Below are 12,633 nucleotides of genomic sequence, written 5' to 3' on the forward strand. Positions count from 1 at the left end.
CAAACATGTTAAATCCATCATCTACTAACATGGATGTTACTTTTCTTTCTAAAAAATTGACTTGCATTTTACTTATATTTTTATCCATTACTTTATAGTTCTAAGCCCAACAGGAATTCTGCTGTCCCCAGTTCCAGTGCTACTCTCTTTCTCCCACATTCTGTTCTTCTCCCTAGCCACATGTGAACATGGAAGGATGCTCCCACTCCAGGAATTGTGGTATATTTTATTCTGGGATTCTACTTACCCCACAAATACTATTACCTTTCTAGTATTTACTAGAACAGTTATCACTGGGACTAAACTTTTCCATAGAAATGAAGAAACTGTTCAAGAATTAAAATTTTAGGAAAACCTATTTAACTTTCTACCTCTTTAGTTTCATGTATCATAGTATTTCTTTCACATCGATTGCACATTAAGTTCATTTTTCTGTTCCCAAGTTTTTATGTGAAAATATGTAGTGCCTTCAATTTTAGCATTTTTTCATGTTCTCAACTCCTGCCAAATTCAGTGCTGTCAATAAGGCTGAAGTAGTTTATTGACTCTAGGACAGGGGCAAGTCATGAGCTCTTGTCACAATTTTTTTTGTGTTGGACACATCACTCAAGGTAAGTACAAAAACATTTATTGATAAAAAATAAACTTGTAATTCAGCAATTTGACACTTTAGGAGCTTTTCTGTTGTTCCTATGTCACTAAGCCAAGCCCTTGATTCTTCACATTAAGGAGGGAAAGAAAAACTAAGCATGTTACTTAAAGCACCTTTTTTCCCCAATCACCATCATATTATTGATTCTGTGCATAAAAGTTCAGTGATAGTCTTTGGTTCTGATGAGAGGGATTCTATGGAGTGCTGAACTGGGGTGGGCTTGCTGTTTTCATCCAACACCTCTGTGTTGTTGGTTCTTGCTGTGAAGAAGAAGAAAATACCTTGTTTTCAGTTTAAATAGGACCACTCAAGGATACAATTATTAGACAGTTTTTAAAAAGCTAACATTCTGTTTCAAAAAAATGCTCCCTGTATCTTAATGCCTTCTTACATTTAGGTGGAAACTATAAACCTACCTCCTGAAATGGTATAGATTATCATATCAACTTGGTTAAAGTTAATCTTAGAGGAGACTTGTTCTGATGTTAAAGACAAAATGAAGAAAAATAAGATGGCCTCCCTATAAAACTTCATTTGCAGAGTTATGTTGCATTACACATTTGGTGTTTAGAGTATCTAATAATAAACTAGCATATAACATCAAAAATTGTTCTGTCTTCCGTCTAGAGCTGATAGATTTCAAATATGAACACATGCTTAAACCATCATATCAAAGTTCAATAAATGTTTGGATCAGAATCTACTACCTTTACATAAACACTGTCATACCGAAAATACCTAGACATTCTCTTATTCAGAACCACTAAAATCTTAAAAGGCTATTGGATTTTAAGAAACGAGTCCTTAACTTGAAGTGTTTTTTAGCCTGATCATAATTTTACAATTGAACTATTTGCCTGTTCAATAGTAAAAATTCTTTTCTATGTTTAGCTTTGAGATGTCACTGAAATATTTTAAAGATGGCAAAGTCAACTTTAGAGGAGGCAAAAATTGATGCCTTACTTCTCTTTTAAGGATCTGATTTCATTTGCTGTTTGAAAGTAGAGATAATTCTCCTACAAACTCTTCTCTTACATGTTCCCTGTAGGAAGAGTTAAGAACTTGAAGTGTTTGTATTTAAAAACCATCTTCTGCCACCAGTTAAATGAACAGGACAGGATGAAGCATAGATGATAATTAAGAAAACTTTACACAGAATGGAGGAGATGTAGGTAGAAAAAGTGTCACAGTAAATACATCTAGCCCATACTAATATTAAACTTTCTCTGTAATTTCTCCATACCTTTGAATTACAAATTTGAGATTTAATCTCAACTTCAGCGGTTTGCACATCACTTTCTTTGCAGTAACTTTCTGTCCCAACTGTGTCCATAATATTGCTTCCACAAGTCTGTGTGTTATAGCCACTGTCCATCTGAAAGGAACGAGAAGAACAACATACCTTAAGGACAGGACTGAAAACTCATGTTCCTAACCTACATAAAATTCAATGTAAGGAACTTAAAGGTCAAGTATTTTAAGTTAGTCACTATGTAGTGTCATTCACTGCATCTGAACAATGTACTGAATCAAATTTAAGTAACACATAAACATAAAAGATAGTTCTACACAGAACTGACTCCTTTTCAGCATACTCTACAGTGAATTCCTTTAGAATCAGTGAACAAGCCAAGAGAACACATTTTGCTGTTACTCTGTGATCACACCCAGTGGATGAAAATGAGGACTGCAATCAAACTCCACCTACCAACTCATTTCCCAAACTTGTCCCTAGGGCTTGGTTGTATCTTGGTTGTATCTGTAAATAAAATTTACCTAAAATACATACCACCTTTCAGAGAATTAGAAAACAATACATGTTTTTAGAAGGTGGACCACACAACACACACCCAATTGTTTACAGCAATGCCGTGTAATGGCTCTACATGTTCAAATTCTCCTGTTAATAAAAACTGGTGCATTCTAAGACATACTCAGTCTTGTGTAAAAAACAAAGAGAAAGACTCTAGGAAACTCGTGTGGTACATACAGTATCCCCTCTTACTCATGAGGGGATACATTCCAGGACTCCAATGAATGCCTGAAATGCAGGTACTACCAAACACTATTCTATATTCCTCCTAAACATACATATTTGTAATACGATTTCATCTATACATTCATCACAGTAAGGGATTAACAATAAAATGGAACAATTATATAATTTTTACTTGTTTTGTATTTTGCAGACAGGTCTCACTATACTGTAGACCAGGCTGGTTTTGAACTTGTGACCCTCCTTCCTCAGCCTTCTGAAGGTGGAATTACTATTGCTTCTTGCCTTTTGGCTGAGATCAAGAGCGAGTGCTGGAATTACAGGTGTGCACTACTACCATGCTGGCTTATAATTTTAATGAAAGTTAAATGAATGTGATCTCTTGCAAAATATCTTAATGTATTTTTACGTTTTCATTTCAAGGATGTGTTTTGTGGCTTCTCTCTGGCATATCCAAATTGTCAGCATTGCTGCTTTTGCGTTTTGGGGATAACGAAGTAAAATAAGGGTAACATGAACACAAGCACTGGATTATCATGAGAGTCAATCTGACGTGAGAAGGCTACTAAGTGACATATGGGTGGGTGATGTGGACACACTAGCCAAAGGAATGAATGATATACTGGGCAGGCTGGTAAGAGACAGTGCAAAGAGACTGCTATTCAGAATGGCATACAATTTAAAGCATTGTTTATTTCTTGAATTTTCCATTTAGTATTTTTGGACCCATGGGTCTCTCAAACTATGGAAAGCAAACTTAGAGATAAGGGAGTAACTATAATGTACAATCAACATTTACTGCATGAAAATGCCAGGTTCTATGTGGCACTCTACATACGATGTCTTTAACTTTCTCCTTCAAATGAGGAGGCTGAGGCCCAGAACAATTACCCCTCACAATGTCATACAGTAGTAAGGTGATAAAGACCCGAGGTTCCCAAGTCCAGTTTCTCTTCACTGCACAGCACTCCATTTGCCTGCACAATGCTGAGCACCATATGGCACACACCATGCACAAAGGGTTTACGGCCTTTAACCCTTCCTCACAATCAGGAGCACAAGTTGGTTTGTTCTTTTGCTTCCTTCATGAACATTTAGGATAGCCTAGAAAGTGCATACTATCACTTATACCTAAAAAATAATGTCCCTAGTTTTCGGGTTTAGATGCGTATTTGCTCACTAGTGGGGAGTCTGGTTTCATTAGAACAAAAGTCTTGTGATGTGTAAAATAGAATTTAACATCATGTCTCAAGGGAAGCACCTTGTTCTACCATTCAATACAATAGATATTTGATCAAAAATGTAAATTCAGATTGCTTCCAGAGAATCTGACAATTACTCTTCCTTCTAATAGTTTTCACTGCCAAATAGCTAGCTCCCAACTCAATACTAATACATAACTGAACATATCAAGGGAAAAGTTACTCAATAGTACAGGAAGAAGCAAGGGACACAGAGTTTGTCTGATCAGATGGCAGCTGAGGTTACTGTCTCTCATCTAGCCCACTGCCAATGCCAATGCATACTGCGTACCAACCAGACAACACACATCATCTCGTTACTCCCAAAGGCATCAAGGTGGGCCTCAGTCTCATTCTACAGCTGAGAAGAATGAAGTGCTAAAAAAGAAACAGTCATGCTCTACTCACTGTCAAGTGAATCCTGCCTTAAGATCCCACAGGCTGGAAAACAGAAAACTCTTCCTTTAAAATTAAAGATCAGATTGAAGAGGAAGATAGCTTTGAAACAGGGCCATAAAACATGGTGAACTATCAACTAAAAGCTGTAACCTCAGACAGAACTGTGAGAGAGCCAAGCAAAAGTTCAGGACTGAGATGAAAGGCACCATGCAGAGATAAGCACCCATTCCTGCCTTTCTTAGTCTCCACTTGTAAATAAACTTTCCAAAGTAGGTCTCTCCTGCTGTTCTTATCTAAACAACACTAGGTCCCTAGCTCACTACCAGCCCAATTAACCTAAACAATCTAACTCACTGGTTAGGACACTATAACCTGAGCACATATTTGTAACCTGATGCCCTACACTACTTTTTAAATATCTTGTGAATCCTTTGTTCAGGGCTCAGACACAGGTACACATCTGAGCCCGCTGGCGTAAAAATAAAATCTGAGTTCTCCACTCCTCCGAGTGTTGCTTGGTTTCTCCTCTGACTATACTGCCACAACAAGATTCCTAAGGCTGCTTTTAAAACTGTGCTCTCAGTTATCCATACACTTTGTTACTGAATTTTTTTTCTGTCACATAAACCAGATGCCATTGTCTTTAAAAAGCCATCAATGGCTCATAATTGTCAAAAGTTGTTCCTCACAATGGCATTCCTTGAAATCTGACCTCAGTACTTCAGCCCTTATGTCATCATTCTCAGTGCCTCAAGCTTGCTATCATTCAGAGGTCTTTGTCCCTCATTACTACCTATTGAAAACCAGCAGTGCTAAGCACTGGTAGTTAATTCAAGGTACTAAATCAATATTACCTTATTATCCTCTTTTTAAAGAAGAGCTAGCAAGTTGAAAGAAGTTGTCACTTTCTGACATTTACAAAGCTAACAGAGCAGCCCTCTGAACTGATATCTGCCATTGTTTTCCCAAACCCACATTCTGTAATACTTCTAGTCCCTGAACTACAAACATGGCACCTATACTCACCCTGGCCCCTGCCTTCCTCTAAAATAGAAGGATTACCTTTGCTGATCCCACCCAATTCCTGGTTTTAAAAAAATCTTCGTATTTGCCATTTAAGAATCTCATGCTGTACAACTGAGCTAGCTGGGTCTTGTTTTGTATTTAAATATGCTGTTTCTCTCATGTAAAATAAAAACAAGGTGAAAAAACAAACTGCAAAACAATCTTAGGACTTTGATGTTCTCTAGCTATTCTTTTCTTTTCCCTTCAAAACTAAGGTTCTTCAAAGAGTCATTTACATGCACAGTTTCATCATCTCATCTTTAACTTCCTGGCATTCACTTCATCTCCCCACCTTGTGGCTGTTCAGTTACCAATTACCTCTGTTATTTCAGCCACTTTTCCAGGCACATGCTCCTTGCTCTTCTTTTCACAGTACCAGCCATTCCTTCCTGCTGAAGAGGGCCCTGGCACAATGCTTTCCTGGAATCCTTTTGGCTGTTTTTTTCTCAGTTTCTTTTTTTCTCCCCAAAATTTTCTAAATTTTATTAAGACTAGCCATCTTTAAAGAACTCCACAGAAAGGACACAGTGAAACCATACAATATCACATGTATAAAATCATACAAAATTGTTTAGGAATTTACACATAGGATTAAAAGTAGTAGTCTTTGCTCCCATTTCCTGCATAGGGAGCAGGAAATGTTCCTCCCTTTTTTTTCCCCCCACTTCTCCTCACTTTTATTCTCTTATACAAACTTATTTTCCTAATAAACTTTACTATTACTTTTACTAAAAAAAAAAACAGTAAAGACATGATTTCTCCAAAATTCAGGATAGTGGTTATATCTGGGGAGGACAAAAAAGCTTCACCCACTTTTCTTCAGTTACTTACAATAATGTAAATCAATAACATAAACATAGACCATTTCTAATAACATCTCTCCTCTGCTAGATCATGACTTCTGCATGGGCAAGAGCCCATCCCCTCAACCATTCCTTGCAAAGTGATGGGATACCAAACAGAACTCTCTTCTTTCATCCCAACAACAAGCAATCTGGTCTGCTAGCCCTACCCACAGAATTGGTTGTATAAACCAAGTGGGACAAAAGACAGAGACCAGCCCAAGGCCACTGAACCTAAGATGGCCTGCTCCATGAAAAGGACCTGGTGCCTAGCCCTGGATGAAAGACTTCAGCACCTCAGACCTCACTTAGTCCTGGAGCCAGTGATTTAGTCACAAGGGAGCCCCCATGCCTATTTTTTAGTAACACTCATTCAGGCAGGGGAGCCAGCACAGCCAAAGCTGTGGGACTTCCCCAGATGCCCAGAAACAGTTTGAGCCTGTGGAAGTCTGGTTCTCTCCTTGATAGCACAGAGCACGTTCAGATCACATCCAAGACCTTTTTCTGCTTCACAGAGGATGGTTTTATGTACGTCTGAATCGTTAGGGTCCAACAAAGGGCATGACCAAAGATCTCTGTCCAGGAAATTGGAAGCACAGCTAAGCCCAAAGGTTCTTCTTTGCAAAGTCTTGGTACTCTGCTTTCTTTATCTAACCCCTTAATTTTTCCAGAGTTCCAAATTTTAGCTCTATTGTTCTTACTTTATATAGTCTCTCTGGCTGAATCTGTCTTTGTATTCAATCTGTTTTTGTTACACAAATATGTAATAAGTAGATACTATGTGTTGGGGTTTTGTGTGCGTGTGTGTGTGTGTGTGTGTGTGTGTGTAATCACTTAGGATAAAAATACACATGATTAGGGATGAGGGTGTAGCTTAGTGGTACAGCACTTGACTAGCATGTCCGGCCCTGGGTTCAACTCCCAGTACTACAAAAATAAAACAAAAGTGAAATAGCTGGATTAATGGTTTAATTAGGAAGAATGCAAAATTACATATGGAATTATGAAAGCATGAAATGAGGTCTGCCAGTAATCATGGAAAGCTTTAAGGATGTGACCAAAAAGTTGTGAATTAAAAAGGTGATGGAAAGAAATTTGGTATGAAGCCTTTGATAGAAGGGAATGTGGTTATTCAATATTCTGAAAAGCCAGCAGCACTGAAACAGGAAAGTAACAGGAAACAAGATGAAGGTGGAGAGTAAGGTAAATGCCAGACCATGCACTACAGACACCAAGATAGCCACATTACAGACACCAAGAGCAAAAGCAAAGGAAAAACAAAATTTAGAAATTAAAGATCGGGTGCAGAAATTAGAACAAAAAGGAGATTTAAGAACCTCTGTAGAACCAAAAGCAGAGAGTAGTAAAAATGATAGAGAAATGTAAGGTATTATTTTTTTAAAGGTCCAAGAAGGAAAGAAGCAGAAGTTTTACAGTCCAGAAAGGCACTGAGTGCCTGCCTAGTAGATGAAATGAAGCCCACACCAAAGAACACAGGAGACATCTCAGAGCCACTGTGTGCAAAGCAATGCTGTATGCGCCAGTCCGGGGACGGGGTGGAGAGAGGTTATTTGCAGAAGATTAAGCATTGAAGTAGTTTTACATCTCTTATTAGTAGCAATGAAATAGTCAATGAAACAATGCCTTCACATTCAAGGGTAATTATTTCTAAACTCAAATGTGAGAGAATGATCATATCATCCAACACGCAGTATCTTAAAAAACAAAAAAGCAACTTCTTGGAAAGCTCCCAGAAAATGTTTTCCAGTAAAATAAGAAGTAAACAAAGAAATAAGAAGAGTGGGCTACAGAACATAGAAGAGGCTAGGGAATTCCCAGCATGATGGCAAAGGGGTGCACTAGGATGAGAGCTGTATACCACATGTGAAAGTCTATCAGTCCACAGAGAAGCGAGGCAAAAGGCAATGGGGAAATATGGTTGCACCAAAAAGGCAATGTAAACTACAAAAATCTCTGCAAGAAGTAGGCTTATGATAAGGCCAAAGGATAAAACTGAGAGTGCTTGGTTGATATCACAGACAGGATGTTTTAGCTCCATATAAGGAACAGGTCTGTATTGCTAAGAGAAGTGTGGAAATGAAATGCAATACCCCTGAGGTATTAGATGATGACTTAGTAGTGGCTACAATTATAACAGAACGTAAGCCTGTGGTGGGTAAATTGGATTAAAAAATTATTTAGATGTAGTCAACAAAAGCATTTTAAGTGTTTTGCCAACAAAGAGAAAGACAAAAAGGAACACAGAAAAAGAACAATATCTTCAAGGTAAGTCTAACTATATATGCTTCTTTTACCTATGAAATCAACTTTAGAAGCTAAAAACATGTAAAAGTGATTTTAGTGTAATCATTTTGAGCAAGGAACCTAGAAGCCAGGGTAAGTAAAATAGGCATAAAAATATGCACAAAAGATTGTATTTAATTTTGAGTGACTTAGAATCCTTCCTTGAGTTTTCAACTTCAGCACGCAAAAACTGATGACAGCATAGCAGCAGGACTGTTGTGAGACTAAATGAATTACTACATATAAAGTGGTTAGAAGAGTAACTGCACATCCAAATACTGTTACACCCAGGTGCCAGTGGCTCATGCCTGTACACTTAGCTACTTAGGAGGCTGAGATCAGAGGATAGTGGTTACAGGCCAGCCTGGTCAAAAAAAAGTATGCTGAGACCCCATCTTTAAAGAAAGAGGCTGGGGGGTGGGGTAAGAGAGGCGGCTGGGGGAAGGGGGGAGAAATGACCCAAACATTGTATGCATAAATGAAGAAAAAAAAAAAAAAAGAAAGAAAGAGGCTGGGTGTAGTGGTGCATGCCTACCACCACCTCAATGATGGCAGAAGCCTAAAAAAAGGACTGCAGTCCAGGCTGGCCTAAGCAAAAAGTAAAACATTTTCTCCAAAATAATCAGAGCAAAAAGGGCTGGCAGTGTGGCTCAAGAGGCAGAGAGCCTTCCTCATAAGCATAAAGCCCTGAGTTCAAACCCCAGTACCACCCACCCACACAGAATTAACTGCTACTATGACTCATTGTAAACTTGAATTAAAGAATATGAACGCTAAAAGCTAAACTACTAGGACCAAATCTGGGTTCTACCTCCTCCCAGTTACACAAGCTTTAAGGAATTTACTGAACTTTTGATCCTACTTCCTGATCTCAAAAATGGTGTAACAGTATCCTTCTTCACAGGATAGTGAAGACAGTGTTTTCTGTGCATGAAGGACTCAGAATAGTGCCTGGCATACGCTAAGCTCTACATAACGGTCAGATGTTTGTTACTGTGAAGTAGCAGTTAAGAATTCCCTTGTGATTATTTTGAGGTTCTTTCAACATTTTGTACACAAGGAATATTGCAATTAATGGAGGAAATGTCTTTCGAAAGTGTCGGTTATAAAATATATACATACATATATAAAATCAGGATGTCTTATTGATGGGCATTAGACAATTGGAAATGTATGATTACATCAAAAATGTTGACTGTCAATGACATTTTAAGAAAGAAAAATACACAAAATTACACATAAAAGGGCTCCAAATTCTGCCCCCCACCATCACGTAAAGGAAAAGTGAAAACTACTGTACTTTTAGAATACAAATACTGCTTAGAAACTGCATTCTTGTGGCACTAGATTCACATGACACAGATGAGTCCTGTGAGGTTGCCTGACTAGCAGTCTGCAAAAACAGGGAAGCTCGATTTCTTTTCTGCTCTCCAAGTAAGAATCAGCTAATGTGCATATTAAGTACATATAATTAATTTTAATTTAAAGAAACTAACCATCTTGGTATCATTTGGTGTCAATATTTTTAAAAATGTAAAATAACTACAGTCCTCACATTCCACCCATTATCCTCTCACACTGTAATCACAGGAAAAAAGGATGAAGAACAGCACCGTCATAAAGAACGATAAAATTATTAAAACACCTTACCTGAACGTTACTGCTTTCACAGGGAAGAACACTGCTTTCTGCAAGAGGTGACATGCACATATGAGAGTTTTCAATACTGAAGGCAATTCCACTCACAAAATCACTCATGGGTAAATTCCCATTATCGAGTGGCTCCTTAATCCAAGTGCTCTCATCTGCCGTTTCTACGGGATCCACCATGTCCACTGTGTCATTCTCCTTCACACTCTCCACATCCTCCAAGAGCACCAGCTCTCTCTCAGAAGCTCTGTACTGACTTTGCGTAATGGACATGGCAGTCACACCTACATGTGCGCTACGTGTAGCAGCTTCACTCTTCACCTGCTGAAGGTGCACTCCCGCAGTATCCATGCCTGGTGATGCAACACCTGTGGAGGGAACATTCTCTTTATCCTCATCTTCGCTGTGAGTCTCAAGGGTAAACGGTATCCGAATCAGTGAGGTCTGATACTGTGTAGCGCCTCTACACGTCTCAAGTCTCATAGGAGAGCAATTTTTAATTGGTGAGCAGCCATCTATATAAGGACTTCTGATACATGGATTAGTAATTCCATTAGAATTTGTTCCAGATGAAGCATCAGGAGAATGAAAAGCAAATTTCCTTTGCTCTAAAAGATGGGAGGAAAAAAATCAGACCATAAAAACACAAAATGGAAAAGCCATTACTAAATGGTAATCATGTTTCATGCCAGAACCACTGGATTTCTCTAACAGTTGTGTTTACTAAAGTAAAATTTGGCGTTAAAAACAACAGCACAAGTAAATGTGTCTCAGTAAGTAGGATGAGGCTCAAAAATAGTTTCTCTGGCTCTTTTCCTGTTTCAACTAAAACATTTCACTCTCTGAGAATTATTTCCTGATAAGCATATTCCTATTATGCCAAAGTTATTCATATATAAAGCAGATATCTTGCAAATCAGCTGAAAGCTGTATCTATATATGGCAGTACATGGGTATGAACTGAGGGCACTGCATTGCGCTTGCTAGGCAGGCTCCCCAGTCCTTTTTCATTTTAGTTAATTTCTGCACAGGGTCCTGTATTTTTGCCTGGGTTAGCCTGGACCATGACCCTCCTATTTAAATCCCCTGTGTAGCTGGAACCACAGGTGCATGACACCACGTCTGGCTTTATTAATTGAGATGGGGTCTTGCAACTTTTTGCCTGGGTTGGCCTAGAACTGTAATCCTCCCAATAGCTGAGATTACAAGCATAAGCCACCAAACTTGGCCAAATAGACTTGTTCTTATGTAAAATACCAACATTAAAAGGCAAACAAAAAACTGGAAAACAGTATTTATAATAACAAAGTGCCTAACAATAATCAAAATGACAAAAATGCTTTGAAGTTGGCCCAGCATGGTGGTCAGTCCTATAATCCCAGCTACTTGGGAGATAAAGGTAGGAAGGAGGATCATGTTTCCAAGCCAGCCAAAGCAAAGTTAGCTTGAGACTCTGAAAAACAAAACTAAAAGCAAAAGGATGGGGGCATGGCTCAAGTGGTAGAGTGTAAGGTCCTGAGTTTAATCCCTAGTAGTAAAAAAACCCCAATAAACAAAAACAAATGAACAATCAAAACCCCCACATGAACAGTAAAAAGTATGGAAGTTAAAAAAAAAAGAGACTATTCATTTAACAACAGTGAAATCTGAACTAACGATCTCCTCAAAATACAATGACCAATAAATATTCAGGAAGAGTTCAACATCATTAATGAATGAAAATATGAAAATGAAATAACTAAGACATCTTAAGGACCAAAGGCATGATAATACTAGTGTTTATGAATGGAGAAAAACTGCTTTCTTACACACTGTTGGTGAAAAATCAATTGGTATGATCTTTTATGAAAAAAGCTGGCAAAATTCATCACAAGGTTATAATTTTTTAGAGAAATATGCAACTTTTCGTATTTACCTTAAAAACTTTAAAAATATCCACCCCCTTTAACCAAATAATTCTACTCCTAAGAATTTTAGCTAAGGACGTAAATATACAGGACGTAAAATATACACAAAGATAATAATTAGACTACAAGCAATGGAAATATTTATTGATGTTTAAAAACAGATGATACATAGGGCTGGGGCATAGCTCAGTGATAAAATATTTGCCTAACATATACAAGGTACAATCTCTACCACCTCAAACAGAAAAAAAAAAAAAGGGAAAAAAGAAAAAAAATGCTTTGTGAAAAGGGAGGATACAGAATCATACATAAAACTGTACAAGTCTGTATATTCACACGTGTATCCATCTATAAAGAGCAACAAAATAGTTTTCAATTTTCCAATTTTATTTACTATGAATAGATTTTCTAAAAATGCCGAGTTTTGAAGTAGTATAATTTTTTCAGAGAAATATGTAAATATCTGCATATATCGACCTTTAAAACCTTAGACAAATATAGTTTCTTTTTTTACAAAATATGTATGATTATCAAGGTGTACAGAATTGCCTTCTTTCTTTTCGAATAAAGACATTGC

General features: G+C 37.7%; 1 protein-coding gene across 9 annotated transcripts in view; it reads right to left on the minus strand.

The window, feature by feature from the left end:
• Positions 1 to 612: 612 nt before the first annotated feature.
• Positions 613 to 12,633, minus strand: part of Bora (BORA aurora kinase A activator) — a 29,624-nt gene continuing 17,603 nt past the window's right edge. For all 9 annotated transcript variants that reach the window (XM_074043238.1, XM_074043244.1, XM_074043239.1 and 6 more), the window contains 3 exons: positions 10,150 to 10,757; positions 1,896 to 2,027; positions 613 to 912 (listed from right to left, as the gene is read on the minus strand). In XM_074043238.1, the coding sequence (XP_073899339.1) occupies positions 847 to 912; positions 1,896 to 2,027; positions 10,150 to 10,757 (806 nt within the window). In that variant the 3' untranslated portion in view covers positions 613 to 846. The remainder of the gene's footprint in view (positions 913 to 1,895; positions 2,028 to 10,149; positions 10,758 to 12,633) is intronic.

This window comes from Castor canadensis, chromosome 10 (genome assembly GCF_047511655.1).
Source record: "Castor canadensis chromosome 10, mCasCan1.hap1v2, whole genome shotgun sequence".
Taxonomy (NCBI): domain Eukaryota; kingdom Metazoa; phylum Chordata; class Mammalia; order Rodentia; family Castoridae; genus Castor; species Castor canadensis.